This window comes from Saccostrea cucullata, unplaced genomic scaffold (genome assembly GCF_032062105.1).
Source record: "Saccostrea cucullata isolate Sc308-1 unplaced genomic scaffold, CSIRO_AGI_Scuc_v1 ctg112, whole genome shotgun sequence".
NCBI classification, from domain to species: domain Eukaryota; kingdom Metazoa; phylum Mollusca; class Bivalvia; order Ostreida; family Ostreidae; genus Saccostrea; species Saccostrea cuccullata.
Window position 1 is genome coordinate 701,088 of NW_026939726.1, and position 24,981 is coordinate 726,068.

At 34.1% G+C, this 24,981-nt stretch overlaps 1 protein-coding gene across 1 annotated transcript in view; it reads right to left on the reverse strand.

Annotated features, from left to right (window-relative positions):
* The window catches only part of LOC134253766 (peripheral plasma membrane protein CASK-like), a 76,595-nt gene that overhangs the window by 36,604 nt on the left and 15,010 nt on the right, over nucleotides 1–24,981 (reverse strand). Inside the window, 9 exon segments of the mRNA XM_062736353.1 lie at nucleotides 3,208–3,329; nucleotides 4,350–4,446; nucleotides 5,519–5,599; nucleotides 6,544–6,601; nucleotides 6,603–6,649; nucleotides 7,165–7,340; nucleotides 12,157–12,213; nucleotides 13,359–13,534; nucleotides 14,461–14,538. Of these exon segments, the coding sequence (XP_062592337.1) occupies nucleotides 3,208–3,329; nucleotides 4,350–4,446; nucleotides 5,519–5,599; nucleotides 6,544–6,601; nucleotides 6,603–6,649; nucleotides 7,165–7,340; nucleotides 12,157–12,213; nucleotides 13,359–13,534; nucleotides 14,461–14,538 (892 nt within the window).

A 24,981-nucleotide genomic window follows, 5' to 3' on the forward strand; every position in this document is an offset into this window, starting at 1 on the left:
CAGACACTGATGATTAGTCCCGAGCTTTCTCAAGCCGAAGACATAAAAATCAACATCATATACACAACTGCCTCATTTGTACGATATGGATTTCAAAAGAAAACCGACAGAAGGAAAATGAAGATAAATGCAGAGAATAGGTTTTTCATTTTCTTAAAACAATGTTTTGTGACAGAAACCATAACTAATAGGATAGTTCATTCTGCAAAAAGATATCAGTTTATTTAGTGATCGCTGCTGCACAAGATAATGATAGATGCAGTTCCTAGTGGTAGCTGATGATCACCAAGTCCCAGGGTTTTTGGAAAAATTTGATGTTCTTTTGTAGAAACTGGTTTCCTCTAGAACATAACAGGGAGATCACAGAGTCATATATTTACATAATCACCAGAAATCTAATGAGCTTTTCTGGAAATCGGTCAACCGACCTAAAATTTATGACTTATTAAGCAAGATTTTTTAGAGAAGAGAAAAGAACAAGAACATATCTGTTTTAGAGTTGTTCCATAAACATGCAAAATTTCAAACATCGTTAGTTTTAATTAAATGTAATCTGAAAGATACTGAGGTTTGAAAATTAGGGGAGCATTAATTGAAGGTAAACAACCGGCCAAAGATATAAATGTTGATTAGAAGCTAACCATTGTCTATACAGATGATATTGTAGGCAGAATGTATAATTTGAATTAATTTCATATGTACATTTGCTATGATAAAATGTTCACCGCCAACAAATCAATGTTAATCAATGGTACGTCTTACCTAGAAAAAAAGAGCCCCCTAGGCCAGAATGCTCATTTGATTCACTATGGCCTTGCAGTTCTTTTTCAGATTTTTGTTTCTATATTTTAGAAATAAAGTTTATTACAGTGAACATGGTGTTATGAATAGCTATTGGTCTTCTGGAAGATTCCATTATATGGGCTAGATCCACAGGTACCTAATAAGTATGGATACATCCCCCTCCCCTTTTTTCAAATGAACAGAAATATGGTAAAATCCTATAAATTCTCTGCTTTGAGACATATATTTATATTTCCTAAGTAATAAAAATGTTACCTATCATTGTGAAAAGTTTACAAAAACAATGATGCCAAGGATGACAACAGCAAAAGTTCATTTGAGCCTTTGAACCAGGTGATGTTCTAATAAATTTACAGCAACATTTGAAAAATGTCAGTGACATCACCAAGGCTACATCTGCCTCTACACAGTACGCCAAAGAATCTCATTAGGAGTATGGATATTTCCTTAAATTTAATCTGTAATTCTGATCTACAAATATTTTAATTTTTTAGAAATGTCTGAGACTATCTTCATACAATATGCTGATTGTAATAGATTTCCCATACACTATCTGCCAAAAAAAAGAACCTTGTATCTTTATCAAAGTGGTTTCTTTTATTAAAATTAAGTTATTTTTAAACTAGTATCTTTATCAAAGGTTTTAAAATTTATATCACTTTTATTTTTCAAAGCATTTGATAATCAGACACAAGTGATACACAAATCTTGAAGAAGAATATCAGTTTCACTAGTTGTTGCCAGAAGTTTCTTGTTATCAGATATATATCAGCTGTATGTAGGTGTATTATTCCTTAGTCTCAGCCCTGTTTACTTGATCTGCACTAAAATCAATAGATATGTGGAGATCTGAGAGTGCACAGACAAAGCGAGGCTACTCTTCACAGCATTTCTCTTTACTAGTTAGTTTGACAAGTATGATTTCTATTTTTACTTTTTACCCTATCATTTTTTGTTCTGTTACTTCTGTATATATTCTTACAGAATGTGGAGTCTTTATAATTATTTTCAGAAGATAAAATTTCTCTCGTTTTATTTTCATTCATTTTATGTTAGATGCCTTTCAAGACATAAAATCTTATGATAACTGTTTAAGAGTGTATACACAGTAAGATTTTGTATTATAATACAAATCTTATAATACAAATCTTATCGTGTATACCGGCCTTTACAATACAGCACAAAAAAACAATGTGCCCCAAAGACCATTTAAAAAAAGCTCAGCTTTTACAAAATTTCTTCATCTAAATTTACAACTCAGTCCTTATCTACATGTAATACCTGTCTAGTCTGTATCCAAAAATATAACAAAACAAACAAAATGAACTGCAATTCTGCTAAAGTAAATTTTTTGTCATTTATTTAAAACAGATTTTATAAAACTGTGATTCACACACTAAACTTACAGCCATTTTTTTGTTGAAGTGTCCCAAAATGAGAGAAATATGTATATAACCATGCAAAACAGACAGATACAAAAGCAAAAGTATTCGTTGATCAATAATCAGTTAGTGAAACATAATACAATGTAGCTCTGTTTCTTTTCATGGTTAACTTCACACTATCTATAATTCACATATTTCTGTCCCTCGATCTATATTAGTGTTTAGCTTAGGCTAGAAGCAAATTTTTTTCCCTTCACAATTCCATATTATTCATGAAACCCTGATTTTCAGAACCTCAGACAATTCAGACAAGTGCTCAATTACTTCATTATTTGTCTCGTCAAACTCTGGCTGGGTCTTTGCTAACAAATTCAGGTTTCTCAAGATCTTTCTGTCAACCTCAGAAAAAGCTCATTGAAAAAACATGAAAAGTTGCAACTGAGAAAATTATGCTTGCAGCAAACTCCCAGTATTCCCAACTGCTAAATTGTCTGCTCACACCAGCTAAAAATGTTTAGAAGCCAGTACCCTGGGGCATGAGAAATGTGTCAAGAGGGGAATTCAAAATAAAAATATGGCCTTTTTATCATTTCTTTTTGACTTGTCTCCCTTGTCATTTATGAAATCTTTGTTAAAACTAAACTAGTTTATGGTAATATATCTGACATCAAGAAATTCAAAGTACATGTAGTAGAATTTGAAACACAACAAATTTCAGTAAATCTTTCTCATTAATACTAACACTGGATTATGGGTTGTCCCTAAGACCCAGTAGCCATGGAATTTCCTCACCAATAAAAATGTAGTCCCCGGTTATTTTGGTATTCCTCCTAAACTTCCAATTAGGGGAGGAACTCCAGATCCCCTTCTGCTTTTTAAATGTCCTCTTCTTTTTCAATTCTTAGAGACAACCCTATTAGGGTTGGAGTTACACAGAGCTTCTTAAATAATACTCTCTACAACCCTAGAGTTTCATTCCTGACTCTAGTTCAGTGTGTTTTAATTTGTCTGTACTCACCAACAGTAGAGCATGGAGTTTGGTATCTTGGAAGACTTTTTCTATGAGGTCCTTCTCCTCGCCGGTGTACTCTGTCAGACACTGCATCTCGTCCAGGGAGTCCAGAACCTGGGACACAGCTCCTTGTGTAAAAACAGACCTTCCTCATCATCTTATACAGCAATACAAAGTGATACAGCAATATACAGGGAATACAGCAATACATGGGGATACAGCAATACAACGGCATACAATACTTAAATTCTAGTGAGTGTTACTGGTGTATGTTAGGCAATCAAAATTAATGTTTTATAAATATTTGACATTAGTTATCACAGGAATCACAGTTATAAATTAAAAACTAGAGGCCAAAAGGCCACAATACCAACCTGAGTCACTTTGGCCCTGCTGCTCTTCATAAAAATTTTTTCCCTTGTAATACATGTATTCTGATTCCCACAGTTCTTGAGAAGAAAATTTTGAAAGATTTTTCCTATATATTTCAATATAAAACTTGGATTCCCAATTTTAGCCCCACCTTACTATCAAGGGCCATGATTTTAACAATTTTGAATCCACACTACCTCAGAAAGTTTTCACATAAGTTTCACAATTTCTGGCACTGTGATTCTTGAGAAGAATTTTAAATACCCCCCCTTCCTTATATTTGCCTTTTCTTGATTATCTATGCCTTAAATAAGGCTTGGTCCTTCAATTTAACAATTTAAACTCCCTTTACCCAATGATGCCTTTCACCAATTTTGGTTAAAATTGGTTCAGTGGTTTTGGAGAAAAGTTGATACAAATTTAATTTGAAAAGTTCACAGACAGTGGAAAGACAGACATCTAGAAGGATGGATGGACAGTGGACACCAGGCAATAAGAAAAGTTCACTTAAACTTTCAGCTTATATGAGCTAGTAGTAAGTTATTTTTTTTAAATTTGGTTTTACTTTGTTTACTTTGCATCATATGGCAAGCATTTCTTGCCTGTAAAAGTTTTATATAAAACCTGGTTTTGATGCTGGGAGATCATTTAACTTGTATACTGCATTACAAAATTTGTAAAATATTTAGTCAATTGTTAATAAACTTTTGGAACTATCAATTTATATTCTGTTGTGTTTGATAAATAAAATTGTAAAATGAAGGGAGATAACTCACCAGCAGATGTGACCTCTTCTTCACTCAAGTCTGGAACAACTGGGTCATTATAAAATGTGTTCCACTTTGAACTTGACACAGCTGCCATTATTGCACCCTTAAGATTAGTTTTGAAAAGTAACATCAATGTCATTCATTTTGAACACAATCAATAGTTTTCAACAATATGTATCAAAATATATGTACATGCATAGATAAGAACATCTTGAATAGATTCTTTGAAATGGTGATAGATGCAAATTTTTAAAAAGTGGGGTCAAGGACAAAGGGATCAGGCAATGTTAAAATTGAAGCAGTTCAATAGCTTTCACTAAGTTATATATGAAGTTTCCATAAAAAGTTTAAAAACCATTTTGATCTGTTTCTTTGAAAATGGCCTATTTGCTTTAGGAAAACTGATGTCAAGGTCAAATTCAAAATAAAAATTGATGCAGTTTTATCATCAACGCTATCTTGAATGTTCCTTTAATACAAAATTAAGATAGAAAGAAAGACAGAAGGATAGAAGATGGCCATGACAAACACTATTTTTTAAGCTCAACCATGAACAAACTTATAGTATAGTTGAGCTTAGAAAATAATATCAATTTATGTTATAGAGGCTTATAAGATACTGGTACATGTAATAAAGATTCTTAGTGCCTAGTTAATCACAGACAAAGACTATTTTCACTTTGAGCTAAATCAAAATGGGTGGGCTCCTTGACACCTAATTCCTTGATTTGACAACTTAATGAGGAGCATATGACCTTGACCTTCTGAATGATCTCTTAATGCTGATCTAACCATGTGATGACATTTTCTACAGAGCATTTTCTAATCAAAGAGCAATCAAGCATCACTACATTTGGTTACCATAGTAGTTGACAATCACTGCTATGGTAATCAAATTTCATCTGCTGTGTGGTCTGGGAAAGCATATAATGACTTCATGTCCCACGCCTCTGTCATACAAAGCTCATTTGTCTACAATTCTTAGCTTTGGTGTTCCTAATTTCTAATTTTAAAGGACTGCTCTTTGAATGATTCTGAGAAATAAATATAAAGATGCTGGCAATTCTTTGCATTAGAAATTTGAATTCTCAAATGATTACAGATCACTCCCAATAAGCAGAGCTCGCTAACTTCTTGATATCAACCCTACCTAACACAATTTGTTCCTGAATTACCTTCAATTTCCTCCTAGAATTGAATTTCTTCAGTTCCTCCACTGTCTCCTGGAGATGAACTTTGGGGATTTTCCCTCTCTCCTAAAAAGGAAATAAAATCTCAGATATACCTTAAAAACTTCCACTGTTCTTGTACAATCATCCATTTCAAAAACTACTGAAATATCACTTGGAAGCACAGCATAAATGTACTTGCAAAGTTGTCATTTAGCACAAGTAGAATTCAAGGTTCTCAGAGATCTAGACTATCAGCTGATATTGCAAGACTTCAAAGAGCATCAAATATGCTACAAGTTTTAACCATGGCTGGGTGGTTGTTTTTTTTCCTCCCTCAATTCTTACTTGTTACTATACCTACTCATGCACATTTCTAATTAATGATGATGCAATTTGGCAGATTAATGGAAAAGATACACCGGTGAATATTGATATTTTGCACAGCCCATTCACTCAAAAGGTTACATGTAGCTTAAAACCAAGAATTAAGGAAAAAGAATGAAAATTATCAGGACAGGTAGATGTAAATAAAATTGATTGACAACTAACACAGTAATAAAAATAATATAACAATAAGCCTATGAGTCACACAGCTCACCCAGTTACCTTGAAATTAAAAATAAGTGTAAATAGGGAAATTTAAACAGGGCAAACTCAAAGATGATATCATTATCTCTTAACAAAATTGTTTATGGTTGAATTTAAAACATGGGAAAACCATTTGCAAGTGTGACAGCCTGTATGCAGTAAGGACTGAAAATAAAATCTCTTCCTATATACCCCCCTCCCAAACGCCCAACACAAAATGTTGAGCACTGGCTAATGACACCATAGTTCGCTGGGTTACACGTGTTATAAAATACCTTGATCCATGGATGATACAACTGACTGCTGGCTTACACAGTTGTTATAACGTACCTTGATCCATGGATGATACAACTGACTGATGGCTTACACAGGTGTTATAACATACCTTGATCCACAGATGATACAACTGACTGCTGGCTTACACAGGTGTTATAACATACCTTGATCCATGGATGCTGTAATGCCTCCTCCACTGTAATCCGTTTGCTGGCTTACACAGACTAAATCTTTTGCATAGTTAGAAATATTGAGCCATTGTTTCTTCATCTGCAAAAGAATACATTCCTACCACTTAGTACAAATCTGATATTTTTCCTTTGGCATTCTATTGACCTTGAAGAAAAGTAAAGTTTGTCTCTAAAAAAATTAAGTTTATACCAGATGTCGAATGACACAGGTAGAAAGATAAAGAAGAGACTGCCACTGAGATGAAAAATGTGCTGATTTTGTCGGACATCACAATAAACATACATATAGCACATAACTCTAGAGGAGACAGCACAGTGTTGTATTCTGCATAATCTACACCAATATAACTTTTTTGATATGATCTAGCTTACATCAGAGTTTCATCATTACAGTGGAGCCTCATTTATCCAGACGCTTTGGTTCCCAGTCAATTTGTCCAGATATGTGAAGCGTCCGGATATCTGAATTACCAGTTAAACAAGACAAAATAACGTTAAAAAATTCCGTTCCGATGAAAAATCGTCCGGATATCTGGCATCTTGATATTTGAAGGTCCACTGTAATTACATAACTAAATGTTTTTGTTCACCTACATGGTAGCTGCCTTTAATAATTTGTTCAAATAAGTGTTCTTTGGTCCCAACAAAAGGTGGATGTCCTCCCAGAAGGGTAAACAACATGACCCCACAGCCCCACACATCCACCGGTTTACCGTAGGGCTCTCTCTTGACCACCTCCGGAGCCATGTACTGGGGGGTGCCAATACGACCTGTCAAAATGTGATTTATGTTTAGTACAACTTTGAAATTGCATTTCATCTATGGAAACCTGTTGGTAACAAAAATAAAAACACTAGGTTTGTTCAATGCAAAGTGGAGTTCTTAATATGTACTTTATTATATTAAAGTGCATGCACAAATTTATCAATTTATCAAATGCACAAGGGTTAGAAGACATTTTATGACACATGGTAGACATTCTAGATTGTTACTACTTTTTTTAATTAACAGATGATTGTTTGTTGGAGGTACACTGTAACTTTGACTAAAAAGTTGCTTTTATATTTCTTATTTTTTAAAAAATCCAGTTTCATTCATGTTTAAATCTTGGAAAATATACAAATGATTTTTTTCAATCTCAATATTACTATTTCCTTGAAAAAAAAAAGCAAGCGTAAATAAAGCACAGCAGAACAAAAATAGAAAAGCATGTTTTTAATCCCACAGCATAGACACTAGTAAAATCTTTTGCTAACGAAAAAATATTTTTGTAAGGCATAATTCCCTAAGAAGAGACTGCCACTGAGATGAAAAATGTGACCTGATCTAGGTCTCTTTAAGGCCCTAATAAAAATACATATAGCACATAAGTAGAGGAGACAGCACAGTGTTGTATTCTGCATAATCTACACCAATATAACTTTTTTGATATGATCTAGCTTACATCAGAGTTTCATCATTACAGTGGAGCCTCTACTTTCGTTTTGTCAGCATGATTTTGACAGCTGAAAAGATGGTAATTGCTGTAATATATACATGTATTAAAGAAGGGTTACTGGTTGTGAAAGATGTGAAGTAAGAGATAAATGAACCTCTACTGTGACTTTTATTCGCGTATAATACATAAATCTACACTGATTGACCAGGTCAATAAAAAGTCTGCAAAATTAAAAAAAAATATACAATAAAAGCTGCCCGCCCACCTCAATTTTTCAAAAAATTCAGATGAGAACCTAGAAATTTTTTTATTATGGCCTAATAAATGGGATGAATGATTAAGTCACTGTCCACTTTGTTATCCTGTTGTAGCAGATCATATCATTCAAAACTGTAGGACTCTACACTGCTAATTACATATATCTGAAAAAAATGTTTGTGTTAACAAAATATAAACATTTATGGCAGGAATATATCATGGAAAATCTTTAATATTTAAAAATTATGAATGAAAGGGGTGCATTAACAAAATGTGTATTCTTCAGAAAACAATGTTTTCTTTAGCTCAGCTGGCCAGTATGACAAATTTAGTTTTAAAACATAGGTAATCAGAGATTACAGAGCTCACCTCAACGTGTGTTGTCTTTAAGTAAGGCAAATTAAGCTCTCACACAATTAACCAACAAAAAGTGTACATCCCAATTTTGATACTTTGGAATAGACCTATATAAAAACTAAAAACTAGTTCTTCATCATGAAAATGTAATTAAAATGCAGCATCTGAAGCAAGATTGAGAGTTTTCAATGCATCATTTAAGCAACTGGTTTATATAAGCCTTATAGTTTCTTGGTGATAGACTTGCACCCATAACTTTTACGATGTCTATTATCTGGAAAATGTATGTCGAATTCAGCATCTGAAGCAAGTCCATTTGTGTGCATGTTTAAGATGTATCATCCATGTAAGTTTGGTCAACATAGGGCTTAAAGTTACTTGCAAATGAAACCTGTATAAAAAATTAACCTTTCCACTAATCCAGAAAATGTAGGTCAGATTCAGCATCTGAAGCCAGCCTATAGAATGCACCCTTAGATGTAACATCCATGCAATTTTCATTTAGGGCTCAAAGTTACTTGGAAATTCCTGCACCATAAAAAACCTGTTTACTGTCCAGAAAATGTAGGTAAGATTCAAAATCCGAAGCAATTTTATGCATGTTTAAGATGTACCATCCATGCAAATAGTCATTATACGTTTCATTTACACAGTACCTTGAAAATGAAACCTTCACCAAAAACTTTAACCTGTTCACTCAACCGGAAAATGTAGGTCAGATTCAGCATCCGAAGCAAGGCTGGTAGTATGCATCCTAAGATGTATCATCCATGTAAGTTTGGTCATTATATGTCTCATAGTAACTTGGAAATGAAACCTGCACCAAAAACTTTAACCTGTTCACTCAATCGGAAAATGTAGGTCAGATTCAGGAAGAAATGAATACATCCTAAAGTACCATTTTGCAAGTTTGGTCATTATAGGGCTCCGAAATGAAACCTTCACCAAAACCTTTTAACCTGTTCATTCAACCCGATGTAGGTCAGATTCATCATCCGAAGCAAGGCTGGAAGTATGCATCCTAAGATGTATCATCCATGTAAGTTTGGTCATTATATGTCTTAGTAATTTGGAAATACCTTCACCAAAAACTTAAACCTGTTATGAAAAAGTATTCAGCATCCGAAAAGTCACAGAATACATCCTAAGATGTACCACTGCAAGTTTGCATTATAAAGTATCTTGAAATGAAATCACCAAAAACTTTAACCTGTTCACTCAACCGGAAAATGTAGGTCAGATTCAGCATCTGCAGCAAGGCTGGTAGTATGCATCCTAAGATGTATCATCCATGTAAGTTTGGTCATTATATGTCTCATAGTAACTTGGAAATGAAACCTGCACCAAAAACTTTAACGTGTGGCAATCGAAAATGTAGGTCAGCACATCGAAGCGTCTATGCATTCCATCCAAAGATGTATCATCCATGCAAGTTTGGTCATCATAGGGCTCAAAGTATCTTCGAAATGAAATCTCACAAAAACTTTAACCTGTTCACTCAACCGAAAAATGTAGGTCAGATTCAGCATCCGAAGCAAGGCTGGTAGTATGCATCCTAAGATGCCTATAATTATACATGGTATATATACATCTTGCAAAGCATGGCAATTGAAGCTGATAAATCAAGCAATGATAGTAAAATGTTGCAAGATTACATGAGGCATGTTGAGCAACAATCTCATGGTCACAAAACACATGCAAAGACAGCTGCAATTCATCTTATGATCTTTAAAAATCGTGCATCAACGAGTACATAAAACGTTGTAAGACGTTCGTACAATGAATACTCACTTGCAACATTTGGATCACATGTCTAATCAATATAGTGTGCATGAAGTACTTTTTTGAGGAAAAGAAAACTGCTCCAAAAAACATGCAATGAATGCGAGACATCGTGCAACGTATGCGAGAGCTCATGCGAAGCTAAAATTTTCCGATCGCAAAGTGTTGTAAAGTGTTCATGCGCCTTTATGTAGCAGATCATATCATTTAAGACTGTAGGTCTACACAGAGCTAAATAACAGGTTATATCTTAAAAAAGCCCTAGTGAACTTTTTGCTTTGATAAATTGACCAAATACATTTATAAACATTTATGGCAGGAATATATCATGGAAAATTGACATATATAAAAATTATGAATTAAAGTCAAAAAATTACTTGGAAGAATTTACCACTATTCAGTGTTTTTGAAATATTAACTTTTTTAAAAAGTCTGTTCTATAGTAGAAATCAAATATGTTTATAAATTCACATTGCCCATGTTAAAACATTGGAAGATTACTGTACAGTAAATGTTTTTGGAAAACTTTTTAAAAAAATCTGTTTTATAGGAGAAATCAAAAATATGTTGTATGGACTAGTAAATCCTCTGTATTCACCATACATAAAGTTGATGCTTAATTAAAGTAATGGGTTCTTTGATTAAAAGCAGATTGCCTTTCTATACATAATGGTTACACTGTATGTGTTATATACTAACGTCACATACATTGACAGATGTTTTGAGTACTGGGTTATGTAAGCTATATAAATAAACATTCCGTACAAGGTTGATACATGTAGCAACATTAAGATTCAAATCACAAGAGACACTATACATAATTGATATAAGCATATATACTGGTATACACAATGCAACATGCAATTTTCATTCACAGTAAAAAAAAAAAAGCTGACTAAAAAACAAAGGAAAGCAAAAGGATGAACTATTGTCTGCAACATTTCTTGCTTTCAGATTAAGCAAATATGAACACATATTTACAAACTATGCTACAATGACACAAAAAGCATGGAACCTGGAATGACCTTTTGCTAATAAAAATGACGTTTTACTGAGTGTAACATCCCAACCCCCCTAAAAAAATCACGAATTCTGACCTTCTTCGGCACATTTTAAGGAAAATCAATGTATCAAAAGCCACTCTTCTGAAAATAACAAATCTGAAATTTGGTTTGTGTTAACATACAGGAAAATGATGGAGCAGCTTGACACCTTTCTTACTTACACTACCTGGGGCTTTGCAGTTGAGAGTACTAGTGCACCTAAAGCAGATCTAGAGTGGGTCAAACACAGGGTATTGATATTGCTGTGAACAGACACTTGTCCATTATTGCTAAGCTTATACTAACCAGCAATAACTAATGGACAGTAAGAGTCAATCATTTCTGGATATTTCTGATGGACATTAACTTAACAGTCAATAGTTTTGGTCAATTAGTCCTGATAAATTGGACCATTCAGTCTAATTCATACCACACAGATAATCGCCAGATTTCCAGTTTGAAATTATAGGAGACTGAAAATTAATCAGTCATGGTTGGAAAATCTAAAAACATAAGCTCCAGTGCACAAAGTTGACTGATAAAATCTCTGTGTTTTTGATATATATGATGTATGTTGCCACCCTACATTACCAGTGTGACTGTGTACTATAGTGGTACGTCTAATGTGAGAGATTATTAAGCGGTGTAATTTGTTAGTAGCTTCTACCAGGGTCACTTGCCACACAGCTATATATAGAGAGAGCTCACCAACTACATCATTTCTCAGATCAAACCAAGGTTCCAACCCATGCACTATTTCCTCATCTGTAATGTCATAGTCAAACAACATCAATGGAGGGGGCACAACATTCAGGTTATACTGTATATTAGCACTGGTATATATAGACAAAACAGGGGATACAGTAAAGCCCCAGTCACACCCAGCTTAAAAACAAGTACATCCTGGCCAAGACTCCAAAATAATGGGAATCAGAGCTGAAATCATGTGATCAAGATCCAGGGTCATAAAAACTAGAAAAGCTCACTTTTGATCTTAGTCTCACTTTTCCACTATAAATTCTCTTGGTAAAAGGGAGACAGACATCAAAAGTGAGCTCGTCAAAGTTTTATGACCCAATTGAGCCTAGTGTGACTGAAGCTTTTATCAAGGATAGAACTGTATGTGGACTATTTTTTGCACCTATGTAGGATAAGTACAATATAATGTAATGCTCGCTGAGGAAGCAATGAATTTATGAATATGTTTATCAATATTTTGATATAATCATATACAGGTGCTCAAGTCATTATGTGTAAGCCTTGGAAATTTGACTTTCACTAAAATAAGTACACATACAGTATACATTTACACAATGTATATTCTGTTAAGACATTGAAATTTGACAAAATTCAGTATAAACATAATAGTTATAATTGTGCCATGCATGATCTAGCCAATGTGAAGAATTATAGAAATTTCAATGCACAAGCTTTCTCCATAGTTTCTAGCTAGTATATGATGTACCCTTATAATTTTCTACGATAAGGTCATTAATTTAAGCATCATTTTTAATAATCATTGATATTGGCAATATTGATTACATAACATTTCTGAAACACATGCCTCAACATGAGGACATTTGAGGATGACCTTTTACCTGTAATATGACCTTGTCTTGACACTAAACCTTCACCTTACACTAAACATTGGCCTTATATTTGGCTTTGACAAGTCTACAGTCTCCAACTCATACAGTTCATCATTTGTGATTTTTTTGCTAAGAAAAGTGAATCTCTGTATATTTCACCTTATGCAATTTATATCTATCATTTTTTACTGTGCTTCAAGACTTGAAGAATCATGACACACATTAAACAGATAATAATGTAGAACAAATAATAATCATATAGAAGAAAATTCACAAAAAAATAATATGAGGAGAAAAAAAATCATCAACAGTGAGGCATACCTCCAGATATGAAACCTGACTCAGGGAGTTGAGTAGCCACCCCGAATCCCCCCAACTTAACGGGGGCAGAGTTTTCCTTGCTGGCCAGTAACACACAGTGTGGCTTGAGGTCTCTGTGTATAATGTTGTTGGCATGGCAGTATCTTAGGGCATCAAGAATCTGTCTCATGTAATGGCTGAAATTAAATCAACAAGATGCTGAAAGATGACTCTTTTAGAATGCAGAACACCTCTACAAGAAAGGAGGAAGAGTTCTTTGTCACAGTGCCACCCAATCATTTTATTTCCTACATATGAGGGAGTGGACAGTTGTTACATAACATCAAAGTGATGACAAACAAGCCAATTTAGTTATTTTGGAATTAGCAATGGAAAACTTAAACACTGCAGTATAAGCAGAAATTTTAGTGAGGATTCAATTTTGGCATTTTTAGCAAGGGTGCGGAGATCACTAAAATTAAATATTGCTGACAATTTATTCCACATTACAAGTTACCATTATCTTTCTGTCCACCATAAAAGTGCAGAAATTATTTTTTGCTAAAATTATACAGATTTTTAAGGACAAATCATTAAATTTGCATCTTGCTAAAAATTCCATTTAAACAGTATGAAAAACCAATAGATAATACAGAAAGATCAACAGATATAGGCAAATGATGAACAAACTTCAATCAGAATAGCTCAGATTGCCTAGTTGAGCTGAAAAGCCAACACATGTACTATGAAATAGGGAGTCTCTTCTGTGTTTTTCATATAAATATTTCAAATTTTCACATAATGACAATCTCTTTCACTACAAGCTAATATCAATAAAAGGCAATCTTTTTTTGTATCTCTGTGTATTAAATTATATTGTGACTGTCAGTCAAATCCTTATTAGAGAATCTCTAGTTGGCAATATTGAACCAAAAATCAACTGATCTGAAACTCTTATGATGTCAAAAATCAACTGGCAAATTCATTTTTTTAATTCAAAAAACACTACATTTGAATGCTCGGGAAAAAAATAATAATTCAGAAACTCATTTCAGAAAATGATTTATGAATCATATTCATGCAGGTCAGAGAAATTCCCATATAAAAAGACCGATGACCAAACCTCGACACAGCTTCACTGTAGACGAAACCCATGGAGGCTCTCTTGACAATCTCAAAGCATAAATCTGCTCCATCCATACTGAAAAATAAAAAGGTGACATGGTTACACACTTATACAGACCCTATACAATCTAACCAAACTCTTGAGTTTAATATCTGTGAAACTGTTCGAAATTTGATACTTATTAGACCAAAAACTGGTCTTTTTGGCTCAAGTGTTGGAAATCTATTAGGCAAATTGTAAGCTTTACTAAAGCATTTACATTAAGGTTTTTCCACCAATGCCTATACAACTTTTCAATGCATTGAATAACAATCTTTGTCTTAATGGTTTGACAGTAGCTTATTTGTCAATGAAGAGAAAACACTGTCATGCTCATTTTCTTAAACCAACACAGTTACATCACTTTTAGCTCTAATGAGAACAGAATTTGTTCAGTTGTTTGATTAATGAATAGTGCAGTGGAATTTTTTTGCTAAAAATATTTATACAAAATTAATCTTAATGGTATACAGCAGCAGGATATTTCAAAAAGAGAAACATAAATTGACTCTCCTCCCAATACGTTACCACTTATTAGCTATCTTGGTAATAAAACAACTCATATTACTTTTTTTATATAATACATAACAAACCAACAATAGGAGAAAAATAATAAAATACACAGAGCCTGAGAAATGTATGAGGTCTGCCCTGCAGGGAATATTATTCATATCCAGCAACTAACAGAAGACCTGAGAAATATTGTAGGAGGTCACTAAGCAGACAATGGTTCCAAGCACTTCCAGGCTTGTGTCCAGCAATTACATCCACACACTTATAGTCCTATACTGCTAAAGATAATCAATTGAGAGTATACAAAACTGCTAATATGTCCAAAGACTTCATCAAAAAGATGGATGGCAAAACCTCTGCAGTTCCTTTGTCACTGCTATAAATTGTGCTCTGTAACCCCTCCGTAAAAAAATTGGAAATGACAGTACGTCATAACATGAAAGGATTTGATTTTTCAAATAATTGAAGAAACGACATAACATTAATGATTTTGCCTGGATGCAGGGCACCCAAATGTGAAGCACTGATCCCCTCTCATAGAGAACATTTATAGAATAGTCCTTCTAAATCTTGGTACATGTATATATTAAAAAAAAACATGGACCTTTTTCCTTGCTTATCTACTACCTTTACATCAGAATTAGTAGATTAGTGCTATCTCACAGCATTATCAAAATATTTCAAAAATAAAATTGCTTTATGCCAGATTTGACAGCATATAGGTATTGCCTTTGCCATGGAATCATTTCTTATGTATTGGTAACTTAACAATTTTTTTTTTTTATAATAGTAAAATAAAGTAGTGAAAATTAGAATATGAGTGGCATGTAAAATGTCACAGAAATTTCATTTTTTAGTAATCATGACAACAACAGTCATCAAAACAAAACCCTGTAAATGCAGAATTACACATCTTCTTGTAGTATCCTTTATTACACCAAGGTTTTACTGAAATCAAACCAGGAGTTGTATTTTGATAAGAAGACAAAGAATTGACAAGTAGACAAGTTACCATAGCATAAGTTTTTAATCTTTGCAAAAAAAATTAATCCCATAACTTACAGGAAGTACTTTGAAGATTTCAGGTTTTGAAAATACTCTGGAAGATATTGCAAAAGTATACAGCAAAACTCGTTTAGTACAACACGGATATTGCAAATGTACGGATATAGCAAAGTCATCTTGGATTCCCAGCCATATAAATTTAATGAATTTCTTATACGGTTATAACTCGGGAAGATAGGTCCCAGTGACTTCCTTATAACCGAGTTTTGCTGTACATTGTTACAAATTGAAGAAAAATATTCTTACATAATGGACTCATGATGATGATAGTTTTGAGAGCATTTGAGATAACATCAATTTATATCTATAGACCAATCTAACCATAGGTCCCCCCAATGATTGAAGACAAAGCATACGATCCATCAGTCATGTCAGTCTCAAGGGTCTTTAAAAGCTCAGCTCTAGTACATATAGTACCCTCATGATTATTTTAGTGTTTTGATACATTAACCTTAATTGGATTGACAATTCAAGTTCTGTGATGCTTATTTTTTCCTTCCTAGACAATACTAAAGCTATCTGTTGTTAATATGTAGATTATAGAATGGAAGTATCATAGAAAATAAAATAGAGGGTAATGTTTTCTGCACCATAGATCTCCGATTGATTTCTCTTTATTCTGAAGTTAAAAGCAAACACCGTAACAGTCCATGCCTTCATGGTCCGCTTCCTAATTATTATCGACTAAGTCATTATAACTTCAGCAGCTTGTGTGAGCAGGTTTTATGTGACACAATTAGGCTTGGTAATTCTTGTTTTGTAAATAACAGATTTAATGCTTCTGTAAGATTCCAACTCTCGAAAGCTTCATAAAAACAAAACTTTCACATGAAGACTGCTAAAAAATAAAAGTCAATTATTCTATTAATGTCTTGGTAGCCGGGAAGTACATTGTTTAAAAAGTCTGAGATTGCAAAGCTACTGAGGAAAAACTGGTAGGTTCTCATCCTCAAAAGCACAAAATTTTTTTTTCCAAATATACATGCATACAATCCAAAACTACTCTCTTCCATAATCTGGTCATTAGATCTTATAGATAGATAATTTGAGATTATAGAGCTCACCTCAACAAATGTTGTCTATACAAACAGTAAACTAGTTTGGTTTTGGTTGGTCTTAAAGTTACTTAGGAATGGACCTGCTGCTCCAAAAACTTTACTATGGTCATTCATTTAAGGAAAATACAAATTAGATCAAGCATCAGAAGCAAGTCTGGTGATGTTCATTTCTTTGTGCATCACTGACTTGCAAGGTCTCATAGTTGCTAGAGAATGAACCTGCTCAAAACTTTGACCTGATCATTTATCAAGAAAACGTAGGTCAGATCTAGCATCTAATTTTGATACAAATATCTTGAAAAGTTGCTTTGGAACTAAGCTAAATGCACGAGTGATGGAAGGACAGCCAGAAAATCAGAAGGCACTATAAGCTATACCAGCTAGCCCAAACAGTTCAGAAAACTACAGGATTTACAGCTGTATTCACTGTAGCTGCAGATCTGTAGCTCTCCGAAAAAATATATTGATAGATCGGAGAGATACATTGAAAAAACTGTGTATTTATTGCGCACAAAAAAGTGCGCTGTCGATTTATTTCAATGTTTTTAAACTGTGATCTCAAAACATTATAAGCACATATTCTTTCGCTGTTTATGACCAAACATTCCTCATAATTGTTGTTATACTGAGCTGATATTGTAATCATAAAACATTTCACTTATATATACTGCCATTTTGGTTTCAAAGATAATTCGGTCAATATGCTTGTTATTTTGTCATTTACAACCAAAATAAATCTTCCCCTTTTTGCAATTGAGGTAAATGGAAGAATAAACCAGCGCACTTTTTTGTGCGCAATAAATATACAGTTTTTTTGTATCTACGGTCTATCGGAGAGTATCTGTCTATATTCACTGGAGAATCAGTGCAGATACAAAAGTGATCGAGATGTCACAAGCAACATCTCAAACAATTTATAAGCAGTAGCTGCCTGTAACTGAGCAAGACAAAAATTCTGAAAGCCGATTGCTATTGGTCATTTGTTATTTTCATCATTTACAACCAAAATAAATCCAAAAATATAAATCAAAGAATCCAGGCATCCATTTTTTTGTATTACAATGTATCTGTCCTTAACATGCTTGTATTTGTCATAACCAGTCAATTTTTTTTTAAGTTTTCAAGCTGGTGACCAATGTGAGACATCAAAAAATTACTACAAAAAAATTAATTTTATCACATCTCAAATAAAAAGAAAATGTAATAAACAGATTTTTTTTACTTTGAATTACTTATAAAGCAGAATTTTCTCTTTCATTTTTTCACTGATGCTTAAGCACTTATAAGAATATAAAAAATTCTGTCCCACTCATGATATAAATTCAACATCCAACTACAAAACATTAAATATCCTCTTTATGTGCATATAAATATATGAGTTCGAAACTTCTTACAAGAAAATATCAAATTTTAAAGAGGAAACAAGATTACCCACCTCCTTGTCATGATAGATTTGATAAGTCCATGTTATCTACGAGATTAATCAACACCAAGTGACGAACAAAAAAGACGTGCCAAAAAAATACAGGCCTAGTTATACCGCCTCATTGATTTCGCAGCTTCATATTAAGCTAGCAGTAGTTAAACGGTGACACTTCAACTGTACACAATGTGGCACTTGGAACTCTCTCTTTCTCACATATCCGAAAGCCTCGATGATAGTCTAGGTGCCGTTATATGTCTTATAAATCTAATTAACGGAATTCTGTAGGGATTAAGGCGCGTCTTATTAACAGATCATTGTCCTCGGAAACTGAACACTTTCACAGCTGAATCAAAGTACAAATGTCATCGGTATACCTTGTAACATAATTAGGGAATCCCCAATTGGTAGATTGATTTTTCTATTATTTCTTCAGTGTTTAAATAATGCATGTTTCCCTCACGACACTTAATTTCTCCTGATTATATTTTTTTCTGCGTTGTAGTATTTTTTTTAATATATATTCCGCTAGCAGACTTACTTTGTTGAGAAAATAAGCAGCAATAAATAACAAAACTTATTACTGTTAGTTCAAGCAGACATTTCTCATTTCCCATCAGAATCCTCATTTTGCACATGATAAGAATCCATTCTTCCTTATAACCAAAAGTTTATCCATTGTTCATTCCTAGAAGCCTTTAATTATCTTAACAAGCCTTGTCCTGACTGTATCTCTTCTCTCCAGACATCATAAAATCTCGTAATAAATCCAATGTAGAGTCACAGACAAAACATTAAACCAACAGGTAAACAATAAAAACAATGCAGTAGCAACATCAATGTCCTACACCCTCTTTGAACTTTTCATATCGCTATTATACTCTGCTGCAGATGAAAGTTTGTTTCAACATATTGATCTAAGAGACAGGGATTGAATCTGAATTGTAAACACCCCCCTGTGTCAATTTTCCCTCCCTAAGTACAGACTAAATAAAAGAAAAATCCCAGTAAAATTAATAAAGTGAACACCATACACACAAAACACAGTAACCAATAGTCTGGTGCTTCTATCATGACACTGGCCTTATAATTTATTGTACTCATATGTTTGCATCACAGCTCCTCACTTGTGTGTGTGTGTGTTTGGATGGGAGGGTGTTGGAGGCATGGAGGTGCAACACCTTAAAAAGATAGCAAATTCAAAAAAGTGTGGTCCCCTGCCATTGGTGTCTTAGTGTATGAGATGCCATTATATATGGCATATTGTGTCAAATATGTACTCTCTATCATATGTCATTCCATAGTAATCACCAAAGTTAATATTTTTGAAAAGTAGGTTAAACATGAAAGTCAACATTTTGACCTTTTGACCTTGACCTTTGGAGTTTGACATCCATTTGAGAAAAAATTCAACCCCCTTCATAAGCTGCCATATGAGGGGGAGGGGGGGGGGGGAGGGGGGCATTGGTGCTAACTATAAGGCTGTCAATCTGCACAAGTATATTTATTATGACAAGTCCTTTTAATTGGTGTGAATAATTTTGACCTTTTGACCTTGACCTTAAAGTTTGACCCATTTGTAAAAAACATAAACCTTGCATGGTCATAACTTTTGAACAGTTTGTACTAAGTCTTGTATATTTCACAGGTGTATTCTTTGTTAAAATACCTTCCTCTTGATACCAAAAATTTTAACCTTGACCTTGGAGTTTGACTTGTATTTGAGAAACTTCAACCCTCTTCATAAGCTGCCATATGGGGGCATCAGTGTTTCACAAACACATCTTGTCTTAAATTAGAATTGCGAAAGAATCTATTATGCAATTTCTGACATCAGAGAAAACTAAGAGGTAAAATAAAAAATACATACTCTCCCTCTCTCTCATTAACTAAGACATTACATTTCCCTAACAAGAGGCCCAGGGGCCACATCGCTCACCTGAGAAATTGGCTAGGAAAAAACACATATCAGATCAGAACTGAAAGTTTACTTGGGGGGGGGGGGGGGGGGCTTGAATTTTAACCCCCAGGGAGTCATGATTTGAACAAACTAGAATCTACACTACCTGAGAATGATTCCCTATTAATATCACTTAGCAAGGCTTAGAAGTACTTTTGAAAAGAAGATTTTTAAAGGTTTCCCTATACATTCCTATGTTAAACTTTTATTGGCCATTTGGCCCCACCCTACACCCGGGGGTCATGATTGAACAAACTTGAATCTACACTACCTAGGGATGATTCCACAGGAGTTTCATCTTTCCTGTCTCAATGGTTCTTGAGAAGAAGATTTTTCCTATATATTCCTATGTAAAACTTTGATAAGCCATTTTTGCCCCACCCTATCCCCAGGGGTCATGATTTGAACAAATTTAAATCTACACTACCTGAGGATGATTCCACATGAGTTTCATCTTTCCTGGCCCAGTGGTTCTTGAGAAGAAGATTGTTAAAGATTTTTCCTATATATTCCTATGTTAAACTTTGATCGACCATTTTGGCCCCACCCTACCCCCAGGGGTCATGATTTGAACAAATTTGAATCCACACTACTTGAGGATTTTTCCACATGAGTTTCATCTTTCCTGGCCCAATGGTTCTTGAGAAGAATATTTTTTATTATTTTTCCTATATATCAAGTATATTCCTATGTAAAACTTTGATCAGCCATTTTGGCCCCACCCTACCCCCAGGGGTCATGATTTGAACAAACTTGAGTCTACACTACCTGAGGATGATTCCACATGAGTTTCATCTTTCCTGGACCAGTGGTTTTTGAGAAGAAGATTTTTAAAGATTTTTCCTATATATTCCTATGTTAAACTTTGATTGGCCATTTTGGCCCCACCCTACCCCCGGGGGTCATGATTTGAACAAACTTAAATCTACACTACCTGAGGATGATTCCACATGAGTTTCATCTTTCCTGGCCCAGTGGTTTTTGAGAAGAAGATTTTTAAAGATTTTTCCTATATATTCCTATGTAAAATTTTGATCGGCCATTTTGGCCCCACCCTACCCCCGGGGGTCATGATTTGAACAAACTTGAATCTACACTACATGAGGATGATTCCACATGAGTTTCATCTTTCCTGGCCCAGTGGTTCTTGAGAAGAAGATTTTTTAAAAATGCCATTAATTTTTCTCTAATTCATAATTATCTCCCCTTGGAAAAGGGTATGGTATTTGAACAAACTTGAATCCCCTTTACCCAAGGATACTTTGTAGCATGTTTGGTTGAAATTGGCCCAGTGGTTCTTGAGAAGAAGATGAAAATGTGAAAAGTTTACAACAACAACGCCGACAACGACGACGACAACGACAGACAACTGACAAATTGAGATCAGAAAAGCTTACTTGAGCCTTTGGCTCAGGTGAGCTAAAAAGTTATTTAACCCATATTCAGTTAGGTATTTAAGATGCCTGATACCTAGGTACTGTGTTAATAGGAGTATTGAAATAAATGACCTCAAAGGAATAGAAATCAATTGCAAAGTGGGCAAGTCAACGCTTAGTTAACATTTACTTGCCTAAGCATAATCAAAGGATAGTTGAATCTAATCAATCAAAGGAAAACACCTCATTTCTTCACAATATTACCGGTAAGTAGTGGACTCCAATATAGGATATTACAAGAAGCTAGAACACTGATTTATATCACGTTATAACCATTATTCATTTTATTTCAAAAGTCTGCATATTACAAGCTGAAAGTTGTTAGGAACACAGAATTAACAAAATCTAGTAAAATCTTAATAAGACTGGCATTTGTATAAAGGAGATATTTTTAAAAATTAGTTTTTAAACTAAGTTTACTGCGAATTTAATTTGAACCGTGTTCACAAGGAGAATTTAATGCATGAATTAATTTAATTCGAATAAATTTACTGCGCATTTAATTACCCTGAGGTACTTCGCATCAGCTACGTGTGAATTAAGGCTAAGCGAAACTTAGTCCAATTAAATTTTGAGGCATGCGCAAGGGCAGAATTAAGTCACTTGTCACATGTTGGTGATCAGATTGTGTTATTTTGGGGAGGAAAACAAAGGCAAATCATGTTAATCACAAAACATTACAGACACTATGACAATACACGAATGCATCCTTTCTGCAAAATGTGATTTATAAATGATGTCATAATAGCCTTACTAAATAGCCTTACTGTTGAAATAAATTTTTATTAAAAATATAATTTGCATCAGTTTACTTCCCATTAGCTCTCATGTAAATGCACTTTAATTCGCATTAGTTTAATTTGCATTATTTTACTTTGCATTAATTTAAAGCAAATCAAACTCTACATGTGAATGGGACATTAATGTAAAGTATTCCGATTACTTTATCTTATCTTGTGAACCCGGAGGCCATACAATACACAGAGAATCAGATTTATATGCAATGCAGTCAAGATATACATTACTTAACATAACAATCACGTCACTGAATTCCCATGGCTTCTGTAGTTCATTGCAATAAAATTGGACCTGATGCTATCACAATGTTCACGAATCTTTCACCTTATCTTAAAAATTTTACATACTTATTAACTCACTTCTTACATCAATGTACTGTGGAATCATTTTAATTCAAGAAAGAACCCAATGCTCATGGCAAGAAGTTCATTTTTTTGTACTTAATGAACACATCACAAGATCACTTCTAATCTCACATCATGTATTTAGCATTGGTGTGTAAGCTAGATTACAGGAAATTCACTTTTTCTAAAAAAGATTTAATTTTTGTGCCTAATTGGTATACAAATGTTGACATTCTACTGTTTTTATGACCTCAAATGACTATGAAACATATAAAGATCTAAGAAATGTAAATTGTTACAAGAACAGAATTCAACTTCAAGTGCTTCATTCTGAGAATTGACTTTTTAATTAAATAATCATTTTAAGAGTTATTGTTCCTGGCTTACAAGCAGATATCCTTAATGGTAGAGTATTTTTGTAATGTTCTGCTAGCTGCCTTATATATAATTCAAAGTGTAAAGAAAAATTGTCACTTCACAACAATTTCCAGCACTGCTAGGCTCTATCGCTCTGTTTTACATCCATACACAGCCTCAGTTAACTAAAATTACACACACAGAGACATTAGACGAAAGGGAATGCTGGTCCAAATAAGATTCTGATCTCTTCAGTTTTAATAAGGCATCAGTTGAAGCTGATCTAAATAGACAACCTATTAAAGAATGCAAATTGTTAAATGCTCTGACAAACAAGAGGTACATGGGCCACACTGCTCACCTGAGTAACTTTGGCCCTGCTGTTCTTCACCAGATTTTCCCACCTGTAGTACAACTGTACTTATTTTGGCCCCATCCTACTACAGGGGTCATGATTTCAACAACTTAGAATCTACAGTACCTCAGATAGTCTCCACATAAGTTTCAGCTTTACTAGCCCAGTGGTTTTTGAGGAGAAGAGATTTTTAAGGATTTCTAAAAATTTCAATGTAAAACTTTGACACCCAGGAAATACAGATATTGGGGGGGGGGGATTGCAGACAATTCAGCATAAATAATTGGCCTAGCAATTAGTATAAAATGTGTTAGTCAGCGTTTGACTAAATAATAGGTTGTATTTGCTGACAAGGCCCCCTTGTAAAGGGACTAATGGTCCTTCATTTAAACAATTTTACTTCCGCTTCACCCAAGGATGCTTTGTACCATTTAAGTTAAAATTGACATGGTGATTCTTGAGAAGAAGTTGAAAATGTGAAAAGTTAATTTACAGACAGCTGGAAAGCTACATGTAGACAGATGGACGGATGGACAGCAGATGATCAGAAAAGCTCACTTGAGCTTTCAGCTCAGTCGAGCTAAAACTTTTCTCAAAACAGTGCAAGATACAGTGACATTGCACACTGAATATCAGCCCTGTTTGCCAATAGATTCCTACAGATATTAAGGATAAACAACTTTGTCCATATGACATGGAGAACTACAGCAATTTAAACCATTTTCCCAGCTGGGTGTTTCTGCAACTACAGACATACAAAATGCTACTAAATATAAAAAATTTTAAAGGCCTACAACTCTGAATGTTTCAAAACCAATGCACTAAAAACAAGATGTGTTTGTGAAACACTATGCGCCCGGCGGCAAGAAAGTTTAAAAAAACTATTTTCAGCAGATAAGTGAAAGTCAAGGTCACAAGGTCATTGACCTTGGTGTCATTTGAAGAACTTCATTAGTGGAGTATGCACACCAAATATGAAGTCTCTATCTCTCATGGTTCAAAAGTTATGGCGAAAATTGTGTAAAATCTATTTTTAGCATATAGGTCACAGTCAAGGTCACAAGGTCATTGACCTTGGTGTCATTTGGAAGAGCGTCATTGGTGGAGTAAGGATATCAAATATGTAGTCTCTATCTCTCATGGTTCAAAAGATATGGCAAAAATTCAAAA